The sequence below is a fragment of the Pelodiscus sinensis genome, chromosome 6 (assembly GCF_049634645.1).
Source record: "Pelodiscus sinensis isolate JC-2024 chromosome 6, ASM4963464v1, whole genome shotgun sequence".
NCBI classification, from domain to species: Eukaryota; Metazoa; Chordata; order Testudines; family Trionychidae; genus Pelodiscus; species Pelodiscus sinensis.
The window spans coordinates 45,458,708-45,481,920 of record NC_134716.1 but is presented as its reverse complement, the minus strand read 5'-3'; the positions used below and the strand labels follow the sequence as shown (position 1 = coordinate 45,481,920).

The 23,213-nt window shown below is 37.1% G+C and overlaps 1 protein-coding gene across 1 annotated transcript in view; it reads left to right on the top strand.

Annotated features, from left to right (window-relative positions):
- The window catches only part of CNTNAP4 (contactin associated protein family member 4), a 301,963-nt gene that overhangs the window by 231,203 nt on the left and 47,547 nt on the right, over nucleotides 1-23,213 (top strand). The window contains exons 14-17 of the mRNA XM_075931856.1: nucleotides 5,344-5,500; nucleotides 9,464-9,591; nucleotides 18,986-19,156; nucleotides 22,332-22,550. Of these exons, the coding sequence (XP_075787971.1) occupies nucleotides 5,344-5,500; nucleotides 9,464-9,591; nucleotides 18,986-19,156; nucleotides 22,332-22,550 (675 nt within the window). The remainder of the gene's footprint in view (nucleotides 1-5,343; nucleotides 5,501-9,463; nucleotides 9,592-18,985; nucleotides 19,157-22,331; nucleotides 22,551-23,213) is intronic.

Genomic DNA, 23,213 nt, shown 5'->3' with positions numbered 1-23,213 from the left:
TGGATGGCCTCCAGGAATTGTTTAGATTTCAGTCAGAAATGGTTAATTATCAGGCAAACATTTGGTAAAAGGAGCCAATACACTACACAAATGTCAGCTGAAGTCTTTCAAATACTGTGCATCCTGTAGTGGTTGAATTTGTAAATAGCATGAGGTAAAGTATCACGAACATTACCATGCCATTGTCCAAAATACACTAGCACAGAGGAGACCTAAAGTAAAATGCTGGGAAAATCTCAAAAAATTTATTATGTTATGAGGGAAATTACAAGCTCTTCTGATGTAGTTGAAGTAATCCGAACAAAATATAATAATTAGGTGGCATGTTCAAGTTTTACTTTAGTTCTCACTAGATAGAATACAATCCATTGAGTTGATTTTAATTTTGAAAATGTGTTCTAAATGTTAAAAAAAAACTTGAAAAGAGATTGTTCATTGTTCTTATATAGATGTTTCAAATCAAGTCTCAATTGTCTTCTCTGTCAGAAAATCTGAGAGGCAAATAGTCCTCTTAAAAATTGCAAGGCTCATGTCACAGACTTCACATGCCATTCTCCTATAACGCGGTTTACTGGTGCTACAGCAGAAAACAGGACATTCTTCCATGCTCTGTGAGCTCTACTTCTCTTAGCAGAATGGCTGTCAAAAGCTAAGCAAACACATTAGCTCTCGCCTTCCTTCATTCTGCCTTTCCTTCAAAGAGGTCATGGAATGCAATGAATTTCTTCTGAGAGAAGCATTAACTCTCAGGAGAATTGCTACTTAGAAATCTACCAGGCTTACAGGTGAACCCACTGCAAAGAGGGTTGCTTCTCTGACTCTGCCCCTCCTTTCCTGCCAAACCTCTTTCTGACCTACAGACTCCCTGTACCTTGATATTTATAGGCATCTGACTTAGTATGTGTTTTACATGAATACTTCTATGGTACTCCCTGGGGAGTACAGTACAAAGTTCCTTATCTTAACTTAGAATCTCTTCTTGATCAAATGGCCAAACATACCTAACCTGGTGTCAAATTACCCAAAAGGTACCCCTCATTCACACAAATGAATTACCACTGACATCAGGGGGAATGAATCATATTGAAGGATTGAATGCAGGATCATGCCCAGTTAAATTTCCCAAATGTCTGACTCTTAAATTTTACTTAGGATTGCTAGGATTAATAGTCATTTCAGAATTGACAGTTTTAAAGTGACTGTGAGAAATGAAAGCGTTTGCTAGACATATTTGCTGAGCAAAAATGCAAGACTGTCAGACAGGTACAAAAGGGAGAAAGAACAATCCCACTGAGACTTTAGGATTTGGAACATTAGTATTCAGAGTTGGTGAGGGTAGGGTATATATGTTTTATCAGCAAGTTAATGCAGTGAAAACATTTGGTCATATTAAACCTTGTCTCATTTTAAATCTTTTCATGCAATAAGTGGTAAAACTAGTTGAGAAAGTGTTTTGCAGAATTGCTAGGGCTTTTTAAAATCAGTTATAACAGTGCTAACAAGAACAATACTAGATAAAGCTTCTCATGTTTCTACATAATAAACATTCACTCTATTCTGGAAAGTTCATTTTACAGGTGAGAGGCTAGGTCAGCCTCCAAATCTCTTTAGTCTCTGATTTCTGTGCTGAGATTACTATTAAAAGTTCCAGTTATCATAGTTGTTGGGGGTGATGTCGACACTAGGGATGAACAATCAGCTTCCATAATAATTTATACTTTTAGCAGGGGGTTGGACTTGACAACCCTCTGAGGTCTCTTCCAACGCTATACTGTAATTCTATGATACTTTGCCCTTCCTTCACTTTTGCGTTCATGGAGAAGGCTGTTTTAAAGATATTTCTAATATCCTGGGAAACAGAAAGTAACAGGAATACAGTGAGAAAGTCCATTCTCTTGGGCCCCATCTTAATGGTTGCCTCAGTTTGAGTCAAAGAAGTATGCAGAGGGTGAACGTAAGCCATGAACCCTCTCTGTAACTTAAGGATGCCAGTATGTAAAGTGTTTCAACAATGGACTCTCTAATAGAAGACAGACACACTTTTAACCCACTATCTGCATCTAGACGTTTGCAGTCCAGGTTTGTGGACACACAGTATTTGGATAGGTTAAAGAAGAATACAAACTTTTAAATGCTTATCTTAAATAAGCTCTGAACCTTTTGAGTTATACAAATCAATACTGATAAAGAAATAGAATTAGTGACTATAAAGCCCTGTTCCCTGCTTGTGTTCTTATCCCGAGGAGTCACTCCCTGGCCAGGTCAGAGTCTGCATGCAAGACCTGGACAGTGCATGTTGCTGGCTGCTTGCAGGTGATATGAAGTGCCCAGCCAAGGGGACAAGTGCTGGGAGCAGCACAGTCTGTATGGCCCAGGAGTCATGCTGGAATGGGTGAGTTAGGTCACTGTGGGGAGCTCGAGCTCCCCCAAACTGAAAATATAGGGGGAGTTTTAGGCAGGCAAAATTAAGTCAACCTGATTGCACTTTTAGTATATATCAAATTAATTATTTCTCTTGCACCTAGCGTATGATGTTTTGAGATCTTCATCTAACATTGTCCTAATAAAATACAATAAAATATAAGGCTTTGCAATTCAAATAGCTATGCTATCAAATTGTGCATATAATTTTACCCCTCCCAATACTGTGGTCCATAATCTCCACTGGGCACTTCTGACAAGTGCATCATTTCATGAGAGTTTTATATAAAGTAACTTGGGCCACACATTATAAAAAGAAATTTTTATTGGAACAAATCTTAAGAATGCATTTCACTCAGTCTTCCTGATGCAGAGCATATAAATGATTCTATTAAAGAAGTGCTATTCTAATAGTGTTGTGTGTTCATTTTGAAGAAGCTGCCTCAAGTCCTTTTTCCCTCCCATTTTGATTAGCAATATTCACTGCCAAAACAGAGCTAACAACCTTGACTAATCACTATGATCCTAACTATATTGCTCTCATGCTAGCATATAAACAAATGTGTCAGGATTGCTTTCAAGTCAGTTCAAGAGCAGGAACTTTCAGTCACAACTACAGGACTAGAGTTTCTGAGCTGTCGAAACAGAAGAAATATCCTGGTTTTATGTATGTTTGTTTTGTTTATTTTTAAAGTGATGTCTCATAAATAATGTATAAAATGTTCTCTAGCTTTTCTTCTGTCCATGATGGGCTGTGAACAAAATATTGATACTAGACTTTGTTGTCACTGAGCATGTCTGACTTTCCTAGAAACTTTTCACACTGTTTTTAAGGTCTGATGGGCTCGCAGCTGTGTGGTAATGAATTCAGTCAATATATTTACAACCTGAGAGCTTGTAAGCGTAGCAAAGGTATTCTCTTACAGTGAGTTATAATAAGCCATGGCTGTTGCAAGTGAAGCTGAAGCTGTATTAAGTGCCAGTCTTGGTGTGAGGGGTCCACTACTGAAAGCTTCAGAGCTCCAAGAAACCAAGTGCCTCTATAAGGCCAGGTCTACACCAGTGTTCAGTCAGCTCTGTGCACAGAGCCCTGAGCCGCTGACTGGGTGGGGCTGATTAATCACCTGTGAAGCTGTGCTGACTTGCAGCTTAGGGGGAACACTGGTCTACACTAGAGGAGAAAGATGACCTAAAATACACAACTCAAGCTATATGAATAGGGTAACTGGAGTCGACCTAACTTATGTCATATTTTTTCAGCGTCCCCACTGCAGGATGTAAATGGGGAAAACTCTCCTATCTGCTTTCCTTATTCCTTGTTATCTGGTGGAGTACCAGAATAGAAAAGATCATGATCTGTGGTCAAATTAGTGGTTCCTTACCAATGTTCCCTCTAAGGCTGTCTACACACTTGCATGAATTTCCGGAACTGCTTAAAACGGAAAACTGTGGCCAATGTAGACGCGCTTTTCCGGAAAAGAGTCCCGATTGCCATTTTTGTGATCGGGGCTTTTTTCCGGAAAAGACTACAGGGCTGTCTACACTGGCCCTTTTCCGGAACAGTGTTCCGGAATAAGGACTTATGCCCGAGCAGGAGCAGAATAGTTTTTCCGGAATAGCGGCTGATTTTGTACAGTAGAGCATCGTTGCTTTTCCGGAAATTCAATGGCCAGTGTAGACAGCTCGCAGCTTATTCCGGAAAAGTGGCTGATTTTCCGGAATAAGTGGCCCAGTGTAGACACAGCCCTCGTGTTTCCATACATGTGTGGAATAATTTTTATGTGCACCACGGCTTGTGCAGGTATACACCACCAGTAGAAACACATGCTGTTGGCTCTGGACATTGTGGATGCTCTGTTAACTATATGGGCGGCATTTGAATCTCTTCTGGGCACCCACACAAGTGCCCAGCTTACAGAGAACACTGATCTTTACTACACCCTGTCACCAAAATGTTGATCTCCGAGTAAGTGGAGGCAAACCGTTAGCCACCATACCATTAGGCATCATACAATAAGCACTTGACTCCTTTCATACCCTGACTTTGCATTCATTTAATCTTTTACCTTTCTTCACTCTCATTTAAGATGGATTACCTTCATGCTTCACATCCTTTAGCAATTATCTTTTTCTGTATATTTTGTGCTTTTACTGCTCTGGTTATTTGTCAGCATTTTGAAACTTAATGTGCAGTTCTGTAGAATTAAGAACACATCCCGCTCTATCATTTTACTCTAATCAGTGTTGAATGGGTGAACTGCTCACAGATGTAGTAGGCTCTGAGAAACTTTGCTGTTAGTCACTGGGTACATCAACGGGGTTATGGAGCACAAATTTTAACATGGTTTCAGCAGTCTCAGACTGCATAAATTCTGCAGCTTTTGTGCATGATCTAGCTCATGACTGCTGACATTTCTGATTCTCCCTGCTCAGTAGAACTAAGCTAGGTGCTTAATATGCAGCAACGGTGTATTTAGTATTCTCAGTAATAAAATGAGTCAATTTATGCTTTTTACTCTTCTCATTTCTTCACTGGTATTTTCATGATCTCAAATTGATCTTTGCTTCAGAGTATAAATTAACTTGATTTTTAGGGCATCTCTTTTTTCATGTGCTATTTTTTTTAAAAAAGTACGTAAATGGACTGCTTAAGATAAATGATTCTAATATCATGCCTGACTGAGCTAGGGACTACCAGATCTCTTTTCCTTTCATACAAGCAAAAAGCTGTGACTATCATTTAATCCTTGATAATGAAATATTAAAATGAATAATTGGTTAGCATTTGTAAAGAAATGTGGTCATTTATTTTTAAATTGAGGGGTTTTTTACCATTATGCTTGGAAATTTGTTTGGGTGAGGGAAATTGGGAGGAGCAGGAACTGGGATTAGGTATTAATTTTCCTCTCATTTGTCTTTTAGATGGGATGCCATTGAGCTGGTGGGTTGGAAGAACCAATGAAACACAGACTTACTGGGGAGGATCTTTGCCTGATGTTCAAAAGTGTGCTTGTGGATTAGAGGGGAACTGCATTGATTCTCAGCATTACTGCAACTGCAATGCCGACAGAAATGAATGGTGATTTTTTGTACTGTTTGCTTGTGCTCAATTCTTTGCTGTTGAAAATCAAACTCAAAAATTATATAGGGTTTTGCAGTTATGGATTACCAGTCCTATTAGGAAAACCCCACAAACCTATAATATATGCTGCTACCACCTGATCAAAATATTATTTCTCACCGTAATTAGCTAAATTGAGGGGCAAATATTTTGCTGTGATTTCCTGTATTTAGTTGCCATTTTGGGATGTTATAATTTTATTTTTAGACTGTCTAGTTTTTATTAAATGGCTTGTTTTGCCAGTGGTTAAAGGCTTACATTTTATGTTTTCCAGTCATTGAAATATTTAAACTAACTGGATTTAAACTATGGATTAATTGAGCAAAGCATTCATTTTGCACATTGAACATTTGTATTATCTTTCTTTTCTCTATGCCTTTACAATCCTGGTGTCATTGAAGTCAATGGGAATTTTGTCACTGACTTCGGAAGAGCAGGGATTTCACAGAGTTCTGACTAGTTCCGCAGACTACAGCTGAACTCTACTTGTATTTCCCATTTGCAAATTTTTCCTCATCTAAACTGTATTTATCTTGCATTGTTGACCACCAGTTTAAATACCTTATAAATGAGAGATGAGCTGAAGCTATGAAGCTAGATCTGAATTAAAATTCGGACTTCTCCAAAATTTGGGGTAGGAGGTTTAAAGAAGTTAGGCAAATTTTAAATGGAAAAAAAATCCTGTTAATGGAAAGTTTAAGTATGTTTAATCTGTACAAAACATATGTACTGAGCAGGTAATGCTTGTACACAAATTTGTTATAATTATGCTTGTATACATAGTGTGTGAACATATACATTGTTGCTGACGCCTTCATACTTTTCACACATATGGGAGTCTGTAAAGGACCATGAAGTTTCATTCTTAAAACAATTTGGCCAAACGACCTACTGAAGTCAGTGAACAGCTGCTTCTTTCCAGCATATTTTAAAAGGAAACCTTTTATTTGGATATCTAAATGTAAATTTAGGAACTAACTTAAGGCACTCAATTCTGAAGATCTTATCCTGGACACATTATTGCTAAGGTCTTTTATTTTAATGGCATTTTTAAAGTTGAACACAACAGAATTTTCAAAAATTCCTAATGAATTTGAGATCTTCAATTTTTTTATTCCCAGACTGAAACAACATAGAGGCCTGATTTTCAGAAGTGCCACCTGAGATTCAAACCAGAAGATGATGGACTGAAGTCAAATAGCTAAAATTTAAGGCAACCAAAATTGCTAGTCACTTCTGAATATCTTGACCAAAATGTTTATGTTAGGAAGGAAATATACTATAGAAAATTTCAAAGGGTCTCATTTTTCTAGAGTGCTATGAATGAGGCATGGTAAACGTTGAATGTACAAGTTCTATCTTGTACAAGAGAACATGGGTGTGGTCCCTCATGGAATTGAGATTGAGAATGTGATAGAGAGAAAGTGTCCATCCTTTTGCTGTATAAAATATGGATTCATGGATCCCATTGTCAAAATAGGCACTCAGCCCTCCTTCAGATGAACAACTAGTGGACTGGTTTAAGAATTTTACTCATCCAAACAGGGGGAGCTGGTTAGGAAAGTTGTCAGATGCAGAAATGAAAACACAATAAAGAGTCACAGATGTGTACAAGTTCTATAGGTTTAAAAATGTACTTAAAACACAAAGAGTGTGCATCTTCAGTGAATTCCTCCAAAGGTAATATCTGCCTATTTTCTCTCTATTACAAAACTTAAACAAATGCATAGAGGACTTAAGTGTTTCCCTATTACTCTACTGTATAAAAATATAGAGAAGTTATGGTTCTCTAGCTGCCAAGTAAATATAAATAAGTAAACACATTTTTTTAGACTGGAATTTGAGTGGTCCCTAATATCAGAAATATATTTTGGCTCACTTTAGGCACACGCATTCCCTGCTCACATTCATAAGTCCCTGCCATTTGTGTGCTATACACAAGAAAAAATAGATACAGACTGGGACCATGCATGTGTCTATTTTAACCACTGAGCATAATTTACAGAAGTATATTAAAATTCATTGTCAGTATATGAAAATGTACATTATGTATCTGAATCTTTTACTTACAGTGCAATGTTTACATGTTCACTTGATCCAGAAGAATAAATGATTAAAAAAAAAAACAAAACAAATAAAACCCAGAATTTCTCCCAGTGCCTCTTTTGGGCACATAGAGGTATGGCTATATCTGAAATAGTTTTGCTCTATTATGCAGGAACTAGGGAACTGTCAAGCATCCAAAATTCAATCACCCAAATTGATATCTATGAAAATCTCAAATTTGGGGAGGAGGAACACCGTGGCACTATAGATTACTGACCATAGCAATAAGTGCTCCTGGCTTTCAGTCTATGTTCTTTTTGTGTGTCATTGGGCAAGTCAAAACTCTGAATTTATTTCTACATGCATAACATAGAGGTAATTGTATTTATGCCACAAGTGAATACGTCTCATAAAGTTCTAGCTAAGTATCAAGTTGTATTTAGTGCACTGCAGTCATCGTCTAGGTATCCTGAAAGAGGGACAGAAGACACTGGATATAGATTTTAATCAAGCTGCAACTTTATTTTATAGATATTGTCAGCAGTTAACTAGTAGAGAAAGTGTACAATGCAGGCAAATTCGTGTTTATTCAAATCATTATCCAGGGCTTCCAACAATAATAATAAAGATGTAGCCGTGTTAGTCTGGTCTAACTGAAACAAAAGACAGGACTATGCAGCACTTTAAAGACTAACAAGATGGTTTATTAGGTGATGAGTTTTCATAGGCCAGACCCACTTCCTCAGATCAAATTGTGGAAGAAAATTGGCATGACCTTTGGTATAAATGGTCATGCCAATTTTCTTCCACAATTTGATCTGAGGAAGTGGGTCTGGCCTATGAAAGCTCATCACCTAATAAACCATCTTGTTAGTCTTTAAAGTGCTGCATAGTCCTGTCTTTTGTTGTAGCAAAGAATGTTTCACAGTGCATCCCATTGGTCCTACCTGTGGTTGTCTCTGATCTCTCTCTCTGTCAGTTAAGATAGAAATTAGAATTATGCTATTTGTCGGGATATTTTATTGGTAAATTAGCAATGGATCAAAGGGTTGAATTTTCAAAAGAGATCATCGCTGATCTAACTGCTCCTATCAAGTTCAGTAGGAACAAAGTTAGGCCAGTACTGAATCCTTATGAAACCCAAAGATCTATTACTGTGCCTATCTAAATTATTTGACAAATAGCTTAGGTATTTTTCTATTAACCTACCTAATGTTAAAAAAATCTACTGATTTTCTGTCCTTTACTCAAACAACTAGATTGCCTCTCTCCCCCTGAAGAATTTAAGCAATATATATTGGTCTTTTCTGTACTCTGCATGCTTGGTTCTGTTTTGCTTTTTGAGATTTATATTTTGGTGTGGTTTTTTTAACTGTATAAAATTAAATAGAAGGGAATGTTCTGGTTAAAAAATTAAATATTGAGACTACGGTTTTTAATCATTTTGACAAACTATAATAAGTTAGATATGCTGCTTTTTCTAGGAGGCAAAATTACTGACATGTGAAAGTACATCTGAGGTTTAGGAAGGCAGCTTTAATACCTAATTATGTTGAAAATAAAATATCTTGCTTCTGCAGATGATCACAACCCTAAGCCTGCCCACTTGATTCTGTGATCTCATGTAGGCCTGCAATAGATTTAAATGGTCTTATAGATTATGAGATCAATACAGAAGTATTTGTAAGTATGTTCCCATTTATTCACAATCCCTTGGCTTACCTGAACAATAGAGCTGTAACTTTTGAAAATGTAGTTCTAAATCTAGAGGGGTGGAGGGTTAGTTAAATGAATCCATTATAAGGACAATATATTTCTCTTATGTGACTATTACTCAGAAACATTTCGAAGGTGTTTGTTTCTAATTTTTTTTAGGACTAATGATACTGGATTCCTCTCTTATAAAGACCATCTACCAGTAACTGAAATTGTTATCACGGATACAGACCGACCAAATTCTGAAGCAGCTTACAAGCTTGGGCCTTTGCTTTGTCGAGGTGACAGTAAGTAACAGAATGCAAAGTACAAATAATTCACTACTGTTTTACACACCATGTGTTCAGCTGTCTAAAAGGTATTTAAAGATCAGCCAGTTGTTAATGGCTAATTTAATAGGAAATGAGGGAGAGAGTGACAGGATCTTCAAGCAGAGCTGTGTCAATAACTGATTGTTCAGTTTGCTGGCAGTTCTGAAAAATATAAATAATTGTATATTTAATGCAAATGGCATGATCTGAATGTTTTAAATGCTTTGATTTTTTTTTATATGAACAAGTTGGTGAAATAGGCCTGAACTTATAGAATGTTTTGGTGCTGCCAAATCTGCATTCATTCACTTCAGAAATATTTTGGATGACAAAAAATCAACCTAACTTTATCTTCAAAGAAACAGAATACATTTAAAATTGGATATTACACATATGAGGAAGTAGATAAGAGGTAATGACAGATCTAGTTTGAATAATTTGTATGAAGACCATGTGACTCGTGGGTTTTTGTGCTATGTTGTTCAATTTTTTTGTTAAAGCATGACAATGCAGAAATGTTTAAGATGTGCTACAATGTTGTGGGAGAAATATGCCCTTTTCAGGACTTGCAGACCTCTAATTTACCCCAATTTTTTTATCTGCTCTCTTCATATCATAATATATATGCCCTTAGATACTATGAGTACTTATCTCAAATGGGTAAGGGTGAGGCTGAGTAATTGTGCTAAGGATTTTTCTGTCCCAAACTAGTCATACCAGGGTTCTACATCAGAGTAGGATCACTAGTCAGTGAAATTTTTCAGTCGGGATATTAAAAAGAATGAATCTAAAGGTTGCTCTTTAACAATTGATTTTCTGGGGAATAATGAACAGCCATGACCTATAAGAATATTATTTTCACTGACCATACTAAGACTAGGACATAGTTTCACCTTATCCTTGAACACAATTTTCTATATATTGTAGTGTGTTAAATTTGATATCAGATAAAAATGACTAAATAAGGCTATAAGGGCACACAGATTAATGAAAAACCTTCTGTAAAATACAAACAGCACACATTTTAGATTAGTGGAAAAATATTAGAATTACTATTTAATTAAAACTAAAAGAATAATGAAGAGCACCAGTAAGATATTCGCTAATACTCAATGGCAAACATCAAAGACACTCTAATTGTAAGCATTGAAGTAACATTTATATGTTCTACCTTTTGGCTGGAGAATAACACAAATAAGGTCTCATGGCAAATATTGATTTCTCCGAAGTGCTGTCGAACAAGGAAAAATAGATATTCTTGGACTTTCGTACATTGTTTGGGTACTCACCAAGGAGATTATTGCTTCTTTCTTGCATCCACCACTACCAAACACTAAATTATGTGATTTCACTTCAAAGAGGATATCCTCTTATTTGCTTATATTCTTTACCGCCTTTTTAACAGACAAAAATTTGTAGCATCATAATTGCTCACTGGTGAGGGAGGATGTTTACTTTCGTTCCTGATCCGTATATAGCCTCCATTCAAAAGATGGAAAGTTGTGAAATCTTATTGTCCAATAATCTGTCTATATTATACATATATGACAAATAACTGTTTATGGCAAATATCAAAATAAAAAAGATGTTAATAGTGCACTGAATTGACTTAAATAGTGTGTTTAGCTCAATCTCTCAAGTATACATTAGGATGAACTAAAATTTGTAATACATTTGTGCCAATTTTACCAAATTGTTTTAGTTAAAAAAAAGGGAATACATTTTGTTTTGATGTTTTTAAATAAAGTATTGTTTTCTATTCAAAATTACTTCTCATTTTAAAAATGTATTTTAATTTTTATTACAAATTTTTAAAAGCTCAAAAATTAAGCAAATTTCTGGTTGAATGATACAATTAACGTGACCTGAAGAGAATTTATTTTTCAACTTTTCATTCCTTGAGTTTATTTTAAAAAAACCAAACTTTAGCTTTTTGATTCCACAGAACATTTTGATGAAAAAACTAGAATAATACAAAATCAACAATACTCACATAAAATGAATTACAAACTAGAAAACTCACGAGCAATGTTCCCTGAGCACTTCAGCAGCTGCCCAGTTGCACTTCCTCAGACCTTCTGAGGAACAAATCCGGACAAAGGGTGGGCTTTTGAGGTTGTTTATTAGTAAAGATTCTTAGGGGTAAGGTGATACACATACACATCGCATTCTTGCTGACAATTTGGAGGAAGGCTACAAATGCAGTGCAGATTACTTTTGATTTCGCTGGTGGCTGGAGTGCTGCTGGCCAGGCATCAGCTTCCTTTGGGAAGATCTTCGGTTCTTTGGGAGATCTCTTCGGATCTGCAGGAGGCTTCACTTCTCTGGGCCAGACCCAGGATTCTGCTCTGATATTACATTTTGTCTGAGAGAGAGAGATTCTTCTGGATGCTTCTCTATTAATTTATCTGTTTGCAGGGTCTTTGACTGCCTTAAAAGGTTACAGATCCTAAAATGCCTTTGATTGGGTATTTCTCATTCACACCTCATAAACATTCCACAGCTTACATACATATTCAAAACAATATGGTTTCTAGTCAAAGTTGGACCTCATCATGGCCTTGAGTACCAGAAACCTCCCATAAATTGGATTGTTTGGCATACTAAAAGGCCTAACGTATATACTATGGGTTAATATACTAAAGACATGATACAGAGGTTAACATAAATTGAAACTAAGAGAGGTAGGAGAAAGAGGAAAGCAGAGAAGTATGTCCAGTCATCTAGATGCCAGTAGGGGGGGGAGGGTCATGTCCGCCTGGCTACACCTAGGAGAGATTCAAATGCCACCCAGCGGATTAACAGAGTACACACAGCACCTACAGCTGGCTGCATGTATTTCTACTGTTGTTGTACATCCATCCACACATGCCTTGGTGCAAATGGATGGAAAAAGCTGGAGGGAACACTGCATAAATCTCAAAATATAATTGTAAATGGAAAATTATAATTAAATAAGCGTTTTTTTAACAGGATCCCACAAAGGTTGATTCTTTGCCCTAATCTATTTAACATTTTAATCAATGATCTTGAAGTAGTAAATAGTAGAGACTGAAGAGAAGTCACTTCTTAGTTCATACTCAACTGCCTCAGATGGTACAGGTCCGGAATTTGTCATTGCATTTGGTCTGTTGGTTGGATCGTTGCTTTCCCCTACTTGAGCTGGGTACTGGTGGGGTATGTGACATGAATGCTGGTCATGCTCCCTAGGAAGGTCACATTCTGGATCTTTGGTAGGCTGGCCCAAACAAACAATCTGTGTTTTTCATATGGGCAAATGTAAGTTGTACACCCTCCCCCAGCCAAATGAAGCAGGCTGTACTTACAGGATATGGGTCTCTGTCCTGGGAAACAGGGACTGAAAAGTGCTTGGAGATTATGCTTGATAATCAGCTGAACATGAGTTCACTGTGCAATGCTGTGGTCAAAAGGGCTATTGCAGTCTATGGTTGCATAAAAAGGAGAATCTCAAGTATAAGTAGAGAGGTTATTTTACCTCTGTATTTGCTACTAGTACAACTACAACTCTTCTGGAATACTGTGACCAGTTCCAGGTATCTACAACTCAGGAAGAAGATTGCTAAATTACGCAGGCTTTGGAAAAGAGCCACAAAAATGATTACAGGATTTTAAAAAAAATGTTTTATAGTACAAGAAACTTGATCTGTTTAGATAAAAACATAGACGGTGAAAGAGTGATTTTTATCATAGTCATAATTACCTTTGTGTAGATTAGAAATTTGATAACATAGAGTTTGCTAATCTAACAGAGAACTGTAGAGGGTAATCCAGTGACTTCAAGATGAAGCTAGACAAAAATACAGAATAAGGTGTACATTTTTAACAGCAAGAGTAATTAATCATTGGAACAACTTAACAAAGGCTGTGATGGATTCTCCATCATTGGAACATTTTAAATCAATACTGAATATTTTTTCTAAAGAAATGCTCTAGTTCAAACAAGAATTAATTCAGGGAAGTCCCATAGTCTGTTATACAAAAGGTCAGTCTAGATTATCAAAATGGTTCCTCCTGGCTTTATAATCTATAAATCTTGTAATAGGCTACATTATATGGGAGCTGGAAGCAGATGGGCAGCTGGGCAGCTGTACTCACAGATGATCAAAGGCAATCATGGAATGTTAAGAGGATCAATTTAGAAGAAGCAGTTTGCAGATTTTCAATAATTCTGCCTCTTTCTCTGCTTACTGAGCTAACGGGATTTTTTGCATGTGGCACCACCAAGAGAAATGTTGGATACATGTGAAAAGAGATACAGATTTGAAGAAGACCATGCAACTTGCAGAATTTGATTATCATCCTTCCTCCCCCCCCCCATTTTGATGAAGTGGGGGAAATGACTTTTCTAATGTACTTTCATGCAGGAGGCCATAATATGGCCACTTTGAAAAGGTGACTTGGAACCTTAAGGGGAGATGAACCTTGGTGCCGTGTGACAAGGTCAGCTTACTTGCCTAGGTGGAATAAATAGTAGAAGGCATTTGACCCAATTAGGCCTGGGATTGGGTCAGCAAAGGCATGAAGGAGATCTATGGGGACAGTAGCAGTGGTGGCAGCCCCAAACCCCAGTCCTTTAAATAGCTGCCAGAGTATAGCAATTGCTAAGCATGGGGGCAGGGGAAGCAGCACTGAAGGCCTGCTGCCTCAGCACCACCTCTTCCAAGAGTTCAGAGCTGCCCTCCACACCCTGCTCAGGGGCCTATAGAGGCATTGCAGCCTCTTCCTGGGACATATAGAACAGGTCTGTGGAGCAGGCTAAGAATGCCATACTCTAGGCAAGAAAGCAGGAAAATGGGAGGAGCTATGCTCATTTTAGGCGGGGACAGAAGTACGTATTATCTGTAAAGGGACAAGGGGCTGGGCTCAGACTTAAACTTTGTTGTTGTTGTGTGTTCTGGTTGTTTTCTGCCACCTCAGACATTGGCAAGACATAAATTAAACCTCAGGTAAGGAACCTTGTTTTGGATACCATTTTACAAGTGGTAGTGAACATGCCCTGTGGGCAAAAAGAGACAAAACCATCTCAAGGAATGAGAGGTACTGGGAGACCTTGGTCTGTTTATGTACATATAGAAAGTAAATCAGAATAGTAGGGCATAAGTTAAAACGGAATGGACTAGACCAAAGCACAGCTTCACTTATAAAGACAATGCACTAAATCCTATACATCATATTCATGTTGGTAGTTTCACTGAAGTCAGTTGGACTAGTCTTATAAGAATTGGCAGGATCAAAATAATAATACAGTAATGTGTACTTATGGCCAGATCCTTACCATGTTTAAGTGAAACAGAAAGCTTCTGACTTAATTAAGAGCAGCGTTTGGCTCTTCTGCACAGTGAGAGTATTGAGGGATCTCTGGGCACATGTGAAACTTAGGCTATATCTACACTACACTTCTTTTTCAGAAAAAGGTATACAAATTGCAAAGTGCAATTTGCGTACATCTTTCCGATTGTTTTTTCAGAAGAGGCTTTTCTGAAATGTGGCCCGTCTACACTGGGCCAAATTTCAGAAAAAACTCCTCTTTTGGAAGAGCCCTTCGTCCTCATGAAATGAGGTTTACAGGGCTTCTGAAAGAGCATGTTTGCTCTTCCACAAAAAATCTCGGAAGAGAAGATGTGTTCCCTGGATGTGGCAGAGTTCCAGCTGGTATCCTGGAAAAAACTCCATAGTGTAGACATAGCCCCAATGTGTTAACATTTCTAAGCCTAGGGATGTGGATTAAATATCTTGTTCATCATCAAATAGGAAATCTGTGGCATTTTTGAGAGCAGAGCCTATATTTCCTGATAACCAGGTCTGTGCTTTAGCTAAACTCATCTGTAAGAGAGGGGTAAATTTTCTGACATACCAGGCAGAGTTTTGACTTGCCCTTCCCCTCCCCCCAGTACTCACCGTCAGGCGACATGTAGAGGAAACTATATTCCTTTTTCCAATTGATCCACACTAAAAACTGTAAATTGTTCCCCACTGGAAGCTATTTGGTTTGTTTACTGTTTTCCCTTCACTTTGATCCTTTCTGGTGTTTCACACATAAGAGTGTGTGATACAGCACTTAAAAGTATCAACAAGAGGAGCTGTTACAAATTTTTTTAAAAAAATGTGTTCTGACACCAATGTTAGACAGCTCAAGTGACTTTTTACAACTAAGAAATTGTTGTGAAGGAGTCCTTTTTGATTAGCTTTGTAGTGTTCAAAACTACTAATTTGTCTGTCATATTTTTATTCTTCTTCCTATCTTTTTATACTTTCTTTTAAAATTGGTAAGATAAAAGATGATTTGTTAATGAATGTTTTCCTTAATGGGTCTCTGAAATCTTGAAAACAAAGTATTATTTGCAATATGGATATGGGTGGTGTTTTATTTATAGCAAACAGAGATGCCTTTCTTCTGCCTTTTCTTTAGTCGTGTGAGGATTCAAGTCTTGCCGTCTCAATTAAAATGCTAAATATAGTTGATTTTTTTATTCTATGGTGTTAGTTTCAGCTTACTGAACAAGAGAGTCTGGGCCATATCCTTCAATATTGTACAATTTCTTTTGCCACACTAATTTACAGCAGCTGAGTATCTGGCTGTGTATACTTATTTATCATGGGGTTCTTTTTTGTGGTTATCCCTTTAATATCTTAATATTCATAAATACTTTATGTATCTGTTTCAGGGTTGGGATAATGCAGTAAAAAGAAAAGGAAAGATGGAGTAAGGGAGGAATAGGAAGAATTATACTTTCAACTTTGGACTTCAGTGGCACTTTCCAAATGAGGGTCTCAAAATGAGATCAGAGCTATCATAATCAAAGGAGAAGGGGAGTTTTCTACCTTTTACCTTAAAATGTTTTAGTTCACTTGGCAAATGATGAATGAGTGGCCATTATCTAATCTGTCCCCCATGCTACAGGCCCCATTGCCACTCAGATGCATATTCAAATGGTTCATTGGAGCTAACCGCATCATTTTTATGCTGGTCAATTGGTTTTTTCCTTCTAATTGCCAGCAATATTTAACCCATTTTGTGTAAATTGCTAGTATTAAATTTCCAACTGTGTTGAATTGCTGGCAAAAGCTTAGCCCAGTGTTTACAAAATAGCTAATACAAGCACTAATCATAATTGCAGTGAAGTTCAGTGTAACACAAAAAAATGGAGGCTAGGAAAAATAACCTCCAGAATGTTAGGTCGTTCGGTTTGGTTTGGTTTTTTCCCCATGGAATTATACAGATTCTTGACTGAAGTCAGGGGCCCACAACTCAAGAGAATCAAATGAAAAGCCACTTATTAACTTCCCCAGGCTTGGGCCATCTTTTAACTGCTCCAGTTCAATGGTGTAAATAATAACACTGGCCTTTTTATTGTTCTAACTTATACAGGCAGGCAATGCCTGAAGTATCTATTATGACAGCTAGGGAATGCCAGATTGCAGGGAAGCCCCCCAGCCATGGCATCTACCATAATAACAGGGAGTAACTGGCAAAGTGCCACCATGTCAGTGCTATACTACCAAAGAATCCCTGGCCACTATTATATCTTGATGCCATTGTGGAAATGGTGCTTCTCCAGATACTGCTACATACTAAATAGGAACTGTGCAGGAAAAATACCTGATGTGCACATACATAGAGGGAGTAATTAACTAATTTTTTAAGTAGAGATGTTGTGAATCTTTTCATTGCAGTTATTTTCCATCAAAAATGCCCTTTTTGCAATATTTGCAACATTTTCTACAAGAAAACTTCAATTTTTATTGAAAAAATCCATTTTTCCATTGGGATGACAAATGATCATTTGGAAGGCTCTTGTCAATTTCACTTTACTCAAACAGTCAGAAAGTGAAACTGTCAAAAGCTTTTGAGGGGTGTTGCTATGGCTGAGTGTACTCCTACTCTGTGCCTCCCTAGCTTTCAGACTCCTCCTTCATATTGGGCCAAAGAGGTTGGGTACCTGGGCTCTCTGCCTTGCCAGTTCCCAGAGATGAGAAGGCTGGACAACTGGACTTTATGGCTGCTGTCCCTGGCACAAAGGCTGAGCTCTAGTTGTTCAGGTATAGCTGGAGTAGGAGACCTTAAACCAAAAAAGATACGTAGTTGTATCCCAGATTGGGGTTGGCTGTTGATTGAATGTTGACTGTATACTGGGGAAGTCTCCAAAGCTCTCAGATGGCCAGACCTGCAGTAACCACATTCGAAGGAGAGAAAGCAAAATATAAGGTGAGATGTAGTCACGCCACTATTGAACAGAGGAGGCAATAGATACACCAAGCAATAAGATTAACATGCTAATCTCCATGAGAAAAGAATTTCTCTATAAGAACAGAATGATTCCCTCCAAACCAGAATGATTCCAACCCACTCTAAAACTCCCCGAAAAAATAACTCAAACTGAAAAACTGCAAAGACTGTTGAAATCAGTGGGAGAGTTATATGAGGATCAGTAGAGATCCCAAATTCAAATCCCATTGAAGTCAAAGGGAGTATTCCCACTAACTTCAATGGGTTTAGATGAAGCCTCTATGGGCACAATGTGCTCTAGACATCTATGTTGCAGATAAGAGAAATATTTAGAAATTAGAGATTTTTCAAAAATGAAGAGTGCTTGGAACTAAAGTAATATTTTTTCATATATTTCATACTAAATCACAGCATAAGCAGGGCTATATGCACTGGCCTTGTTCAATTACGTAATAAGATATTGAATGCCTCATTTGATTTAGAAAGCAATATAGCTTATTAAAAAGATAGTAAGAAATCTGTAATAATAACAAGGTGTTTCTAATTGGGCATCATGAATGTAGAACACTTCCTCCATTAGATTTAGTTTTATTAGAGAATTTAGATAGGCTTTTGAATAGTGCAGAGCAAAATTCAACAAATCATACTTAAATGGTTGATGATGGAAAAATAATAACATTGGAATCTATGGAGCTGATCTTGTAACTATTACTCATCTAGTCATATTGACTTCACTTGTACTACTTGTGAGAGTATAAAAGCACTATGAGTCCCTAAAGGGCAAAATACTGTGGACACTAGTTAACTACTTCCAGAGAAATCAAGAGACTTATTCTACTGCCTTCAAGTTAGTGGAAGAACTCCTGTTGCCTTCTACTACTGCAGGGTCTTGCTCTTTGTATATAAAGAAAGCTTTTTGTCTTTTATTGTAAGGGACAATTCTACCAAGCATCATGCACATAACATATTATAGCAGGGCTGTGATCACCCTTCACATAATATCAGTGTTTACATGTTCTTCTAAGAGTGGGTGTGTTGCTTCATTAGTTGTAAATGTTAAAACCATATAAAAATAATATTAGACACTGCTGTTTCATTTAATGTTTTGTTTTGTGTAACCAGGGACCTTTTGGAATTCAGCCTCCTTCAATACTGAGACCTCATATCTTCATTTCCCTACTTTCCATGGAGAACTCAGCGCAGATGTGTCTTTTTTCTTTAAGACTACAGCTTCCTCTGGTTTGTTTTTAGAGAACCTGGGAATTAAAGACTTCATAAGGATAGAGCTGCATTGTAAGTCATATTTAATAAAGGGGGTTTTGGTTTTAACTTTCATTTAGATTGACAAAAATAGCACTTTGGAATGCTGAAGCTCAAATGAGAGAATACCACATTTTCCATATTAGGCAATAGTGTCATTTAATTGTCTTCAATTAGAATGGTGTGAATTGGTGTTAAGTACACTGATATAATAGGCTCAGAGAGTCATGAAATACAAGAAACTTCAATAACATACTCTGGTTTAGTGTTTCAGAGCAGAATCTCAAAAGCGATAATGACATGCTTGTAGGATGTTGATGTTCCAAGCTCAAGATGCTGATACTTCAAAACAAATGTTATAATGATGTGGAATACACCCGTCCATATTAGGAAAGCATTGAATGAATACTAAATAGGAGAAATTCAGTCATCCTTCATGCAAAGAATCTTTCCAATTCAGTTGGGATACGTCTAGATTACAGGCTTTGTCGACAGAAGCTTTGTAGACAGGTACTGTCAGCAAAGCTTTTGTCAACAAAGAGCATCTAGACTGCATCCAGTTCTGTCGACAAAGCAAGCCGCTTTGTTAACATGAGAGTGTAGACGCAAAGGACAGTGTAGATGCAATAACGCCTTCTGTCAGCAGAACTCTGTCTACAAAAGGCGTTATTCCTCATAGAATGAGGTTTACTGCTGCCGAAAAACTACCGAGTTCTGTCGATGTTATGTCAACAGAACTTGGCAGTAGTGTAGACGCAGGTATAGTTTTGTCAACAAAAGTCCACTTTTGTCAACAAAACCCGGTAGTCTAGACACAACTTGGAGATCATAAGACCCTTATGTATTGTCAGAAATACTTGTATTCAGACACACCTATTTCATGCCTACTCCTACCATTGCAATCCTCATAACTCTTCTTCACACAATGCCTATATTATTCACATGATAACTTATGACTAGTGAAATCGGAGGGAAGAAAGTTAGTTGTGGTAAACCCATTGCTCAGTGGGACCAGTTTTGACACTGAGTGGCTTTAAAAAACAAAGAATAAAAAAAACTTTGCCCCTGTTGTGAAGGATTTAAAAACTAATCTTAGCTTCATTCACAATCATTTGCATACAGCCACTTGTAAATAGCTTAGTTAATAAGGGTTGTTTGTAGAGGTGACCGAGTTCTGTTTGTGTAATGAAGATAAGATTGTTTGGATCTTATTGCTCCTTTGGTCACAGAATTTGAAGGAAAAATAAGGGAGTCCCTTATATTGAGATTTGAATTATAGTAAACTTTGATACTGACAGTGGTGTTGACATATTTGTTAACAGGGATTGATTAACTGTAACTATTGAGTGGCTGCATCCTTTTCATTTTGAGAGATCTCATAATAAAGTACTGGGTAAATGCAAATAGGCCCCAAGGATTCTCTCAGAGTAGATCCCATATTGTTGCTCTTCTAGCACCACTAGAAATAATAGTAGGGAGTATTGGCTTTAATACTTCAATAAGTTGATTTTTAGCTATCTTTTTTCATCTCTTTCGGTCTCTAGTCTAGAAAGGAATGTATTCAATGTGTAGCAGAGATTGGGATGCAACTGAAAGTTGGGTGACTGAAAGTTAAATCAGACAAAAACTCAGATAATGCTCACAGGAAGTGAAAAACATTGTAAGGGGTAACAGAAATGATATCTGTACTATGAAATACAAAATACAATCATAATTGGTTTCTAAGGCACATTTGGTGCCTTAGAGCATCTTGGCTGTTCAGGTATCAGCAGTTCTCCAAAGAACTTACTGGCATTTGAGAAGGAGCAATGGAATGAATGGTTTAGAGAGAACACTGATAAGGAACTTTGTGTCTTAGAATCATAGAGCTGGAAGAGACCTCAGGAGGTCATCAAGTCCAGTTCTCTGCCCAATGCAGAACCAATCCCAACTAAATCAATCCATCCAGGGCTTTGTCATATCTGTGTGGATCTCTTTCACCATGAGGTTGTATTACTTCAGAGCATTTGACATAGGCTGCTTCTTCAAACCATTTAGGAATAGCAGTTAATGCAGATTGTAGTGGCATATTTTTGAAGTTGCTTCACACAGAGATCATATTACATATAAGTTTCATGAACTACATAGCAGTAGCTTTCACATACTTTTTGAGTAACACCTACATTCTCGGCTTTGATGTATTAACCCCTATTTATATGTGTTTTGAAAGATGAACACATTGAACAACTGCTTTTAGTACAAATGCTAAATTTCTGGTGCTAAATATTTCACGGTGTCATTTGAGTTTTATCACTGTATATTAATATTTAATATGTTTAACTCTAAGTTACCAACTTGCTCTTAACATGGTATCAGCAGTTCCGTGTAAATCAATGTCTTATGCTTGATTTGTTTAATAATAAATAATGGTGATTAATATGTCAAGTTTAAGATAGTATATAAAATATGGGGATATATTATACATGATTTAAAACTCATTTTGACAGTAATATATGGCACTGCATAGTTGCTAACACAGGAACAATTTTATTATTTAGTATTTTATTGCTTGCATGCAGCTTTACATTTGTCTATAAGTAAGTGATCTTAAGATCTTAAGATATTTAAGGTTCTATCCTTAATTTTTTTTTCTCTGAGTAAGGTTCATTAGATAAAACTTCTTATTAGAAAACCCTGTTCTTTTAAGTCATAAAAGTTACCATCTGTGAGGAAAGATGTTCCCGAAACCGTCTTCTAAAATATAGAAAATAGAAGTTAGCTTACTGAGTGTCTAACTTGTTTTTGAAAAAAATAATCAATGGTACTGATAATTACAGTGTCAAGGTGTCAACAGCCAATTAGCATGTTGGCAGGAAATATTTTTTTATTCACACTGAAAACTAAAGAGGTTTGCACAGTCACTGTTCCCTCATACTTGCTATGATGACATAACCTGCATTCAAGCTGCAAACAAATTATTGCTCTCAGTAGCTAATAGTGTGAGGCTGGAATATTCCTCCATTAAAACACCCTCATTGCTGTGGAAGTTTTGTCCACAAAAACATGTTACCATGCTATCATAAACAAAAGAAGAAAATTATATGACAGGTGTTTTGAGGAACTAGTCCTCTCTACCATTTAATGAATTTATTTTTATGACCCAAGATTCAAAACTTCCTTGTGGGTGCGAGCTTACTTAAATAGACGGATGCTCATGTATTACTTCTAGCTCCATCTGCAGTGACATTTTCATTCGATGTGGGAAATGGACCATTTGAAGTTACAGTGCAATCACCCACTCCCTTAAATGACAACCAGTGGCATTATGTGAAGGCTGAAAGAAACGTCAAAGAAGCATTGCTACAAGTGGATCAGCTACCCCAAAGGGCTCTGACTGCACCATCTGATGGGCATATCCGTTTGCAGCTGAACAGTCAGCTATTTGTAGGTGAGTGTCCCCTTTTTTCCTTATTACATGCATGTGAGGGTAGAAGAATTAGTAGCAACCAGTGGCTTTTAAATACAGTTAATATAGTGTGATGAAGATCTTAAAATAAAAGTGGGAGAAATACAATATTTTCATTCTACTTACAAATTCAAGACTTGAGCCTGTAGTTCTTCCTCAGGCAAAATTCACATTCGATTTAATTGAATTCTTGACCGAGTAACAACTGCAGGGTCTTGACACCCGCCTTTGGACTAGCACTTTTAATAAAATAAATATGCCGGTGTTAATTAATATGCAGATCATCTGAGGGAGGCTGTGGTTTGTTCTTTCAAAACCCATAGCAGGGCAGATATTTATTTCGGTCACCATACAGTCATGCTATAAGGGCATAACAACTGGGATTTCTTGCTGATTGGTTCTGGGTCTGGATCTGTTCAATATTTCATCAATGATTTAGATAATGGTATAGAGAGTACACTTATAAAGTCTGCGTATGTTACCAAAGTTGGAAGAGTTGCAAGTACTTTGGAAGATAGGATCATACTTTAAAATGATCTGGACAAACTGCAGAAATGGTCCGAGGTAAATAGGGTAAAACTCAATCAGGACAAATGCAAAATACTTCATGTAGAAAGGAACAATCAATTGCATACATGTCTACCT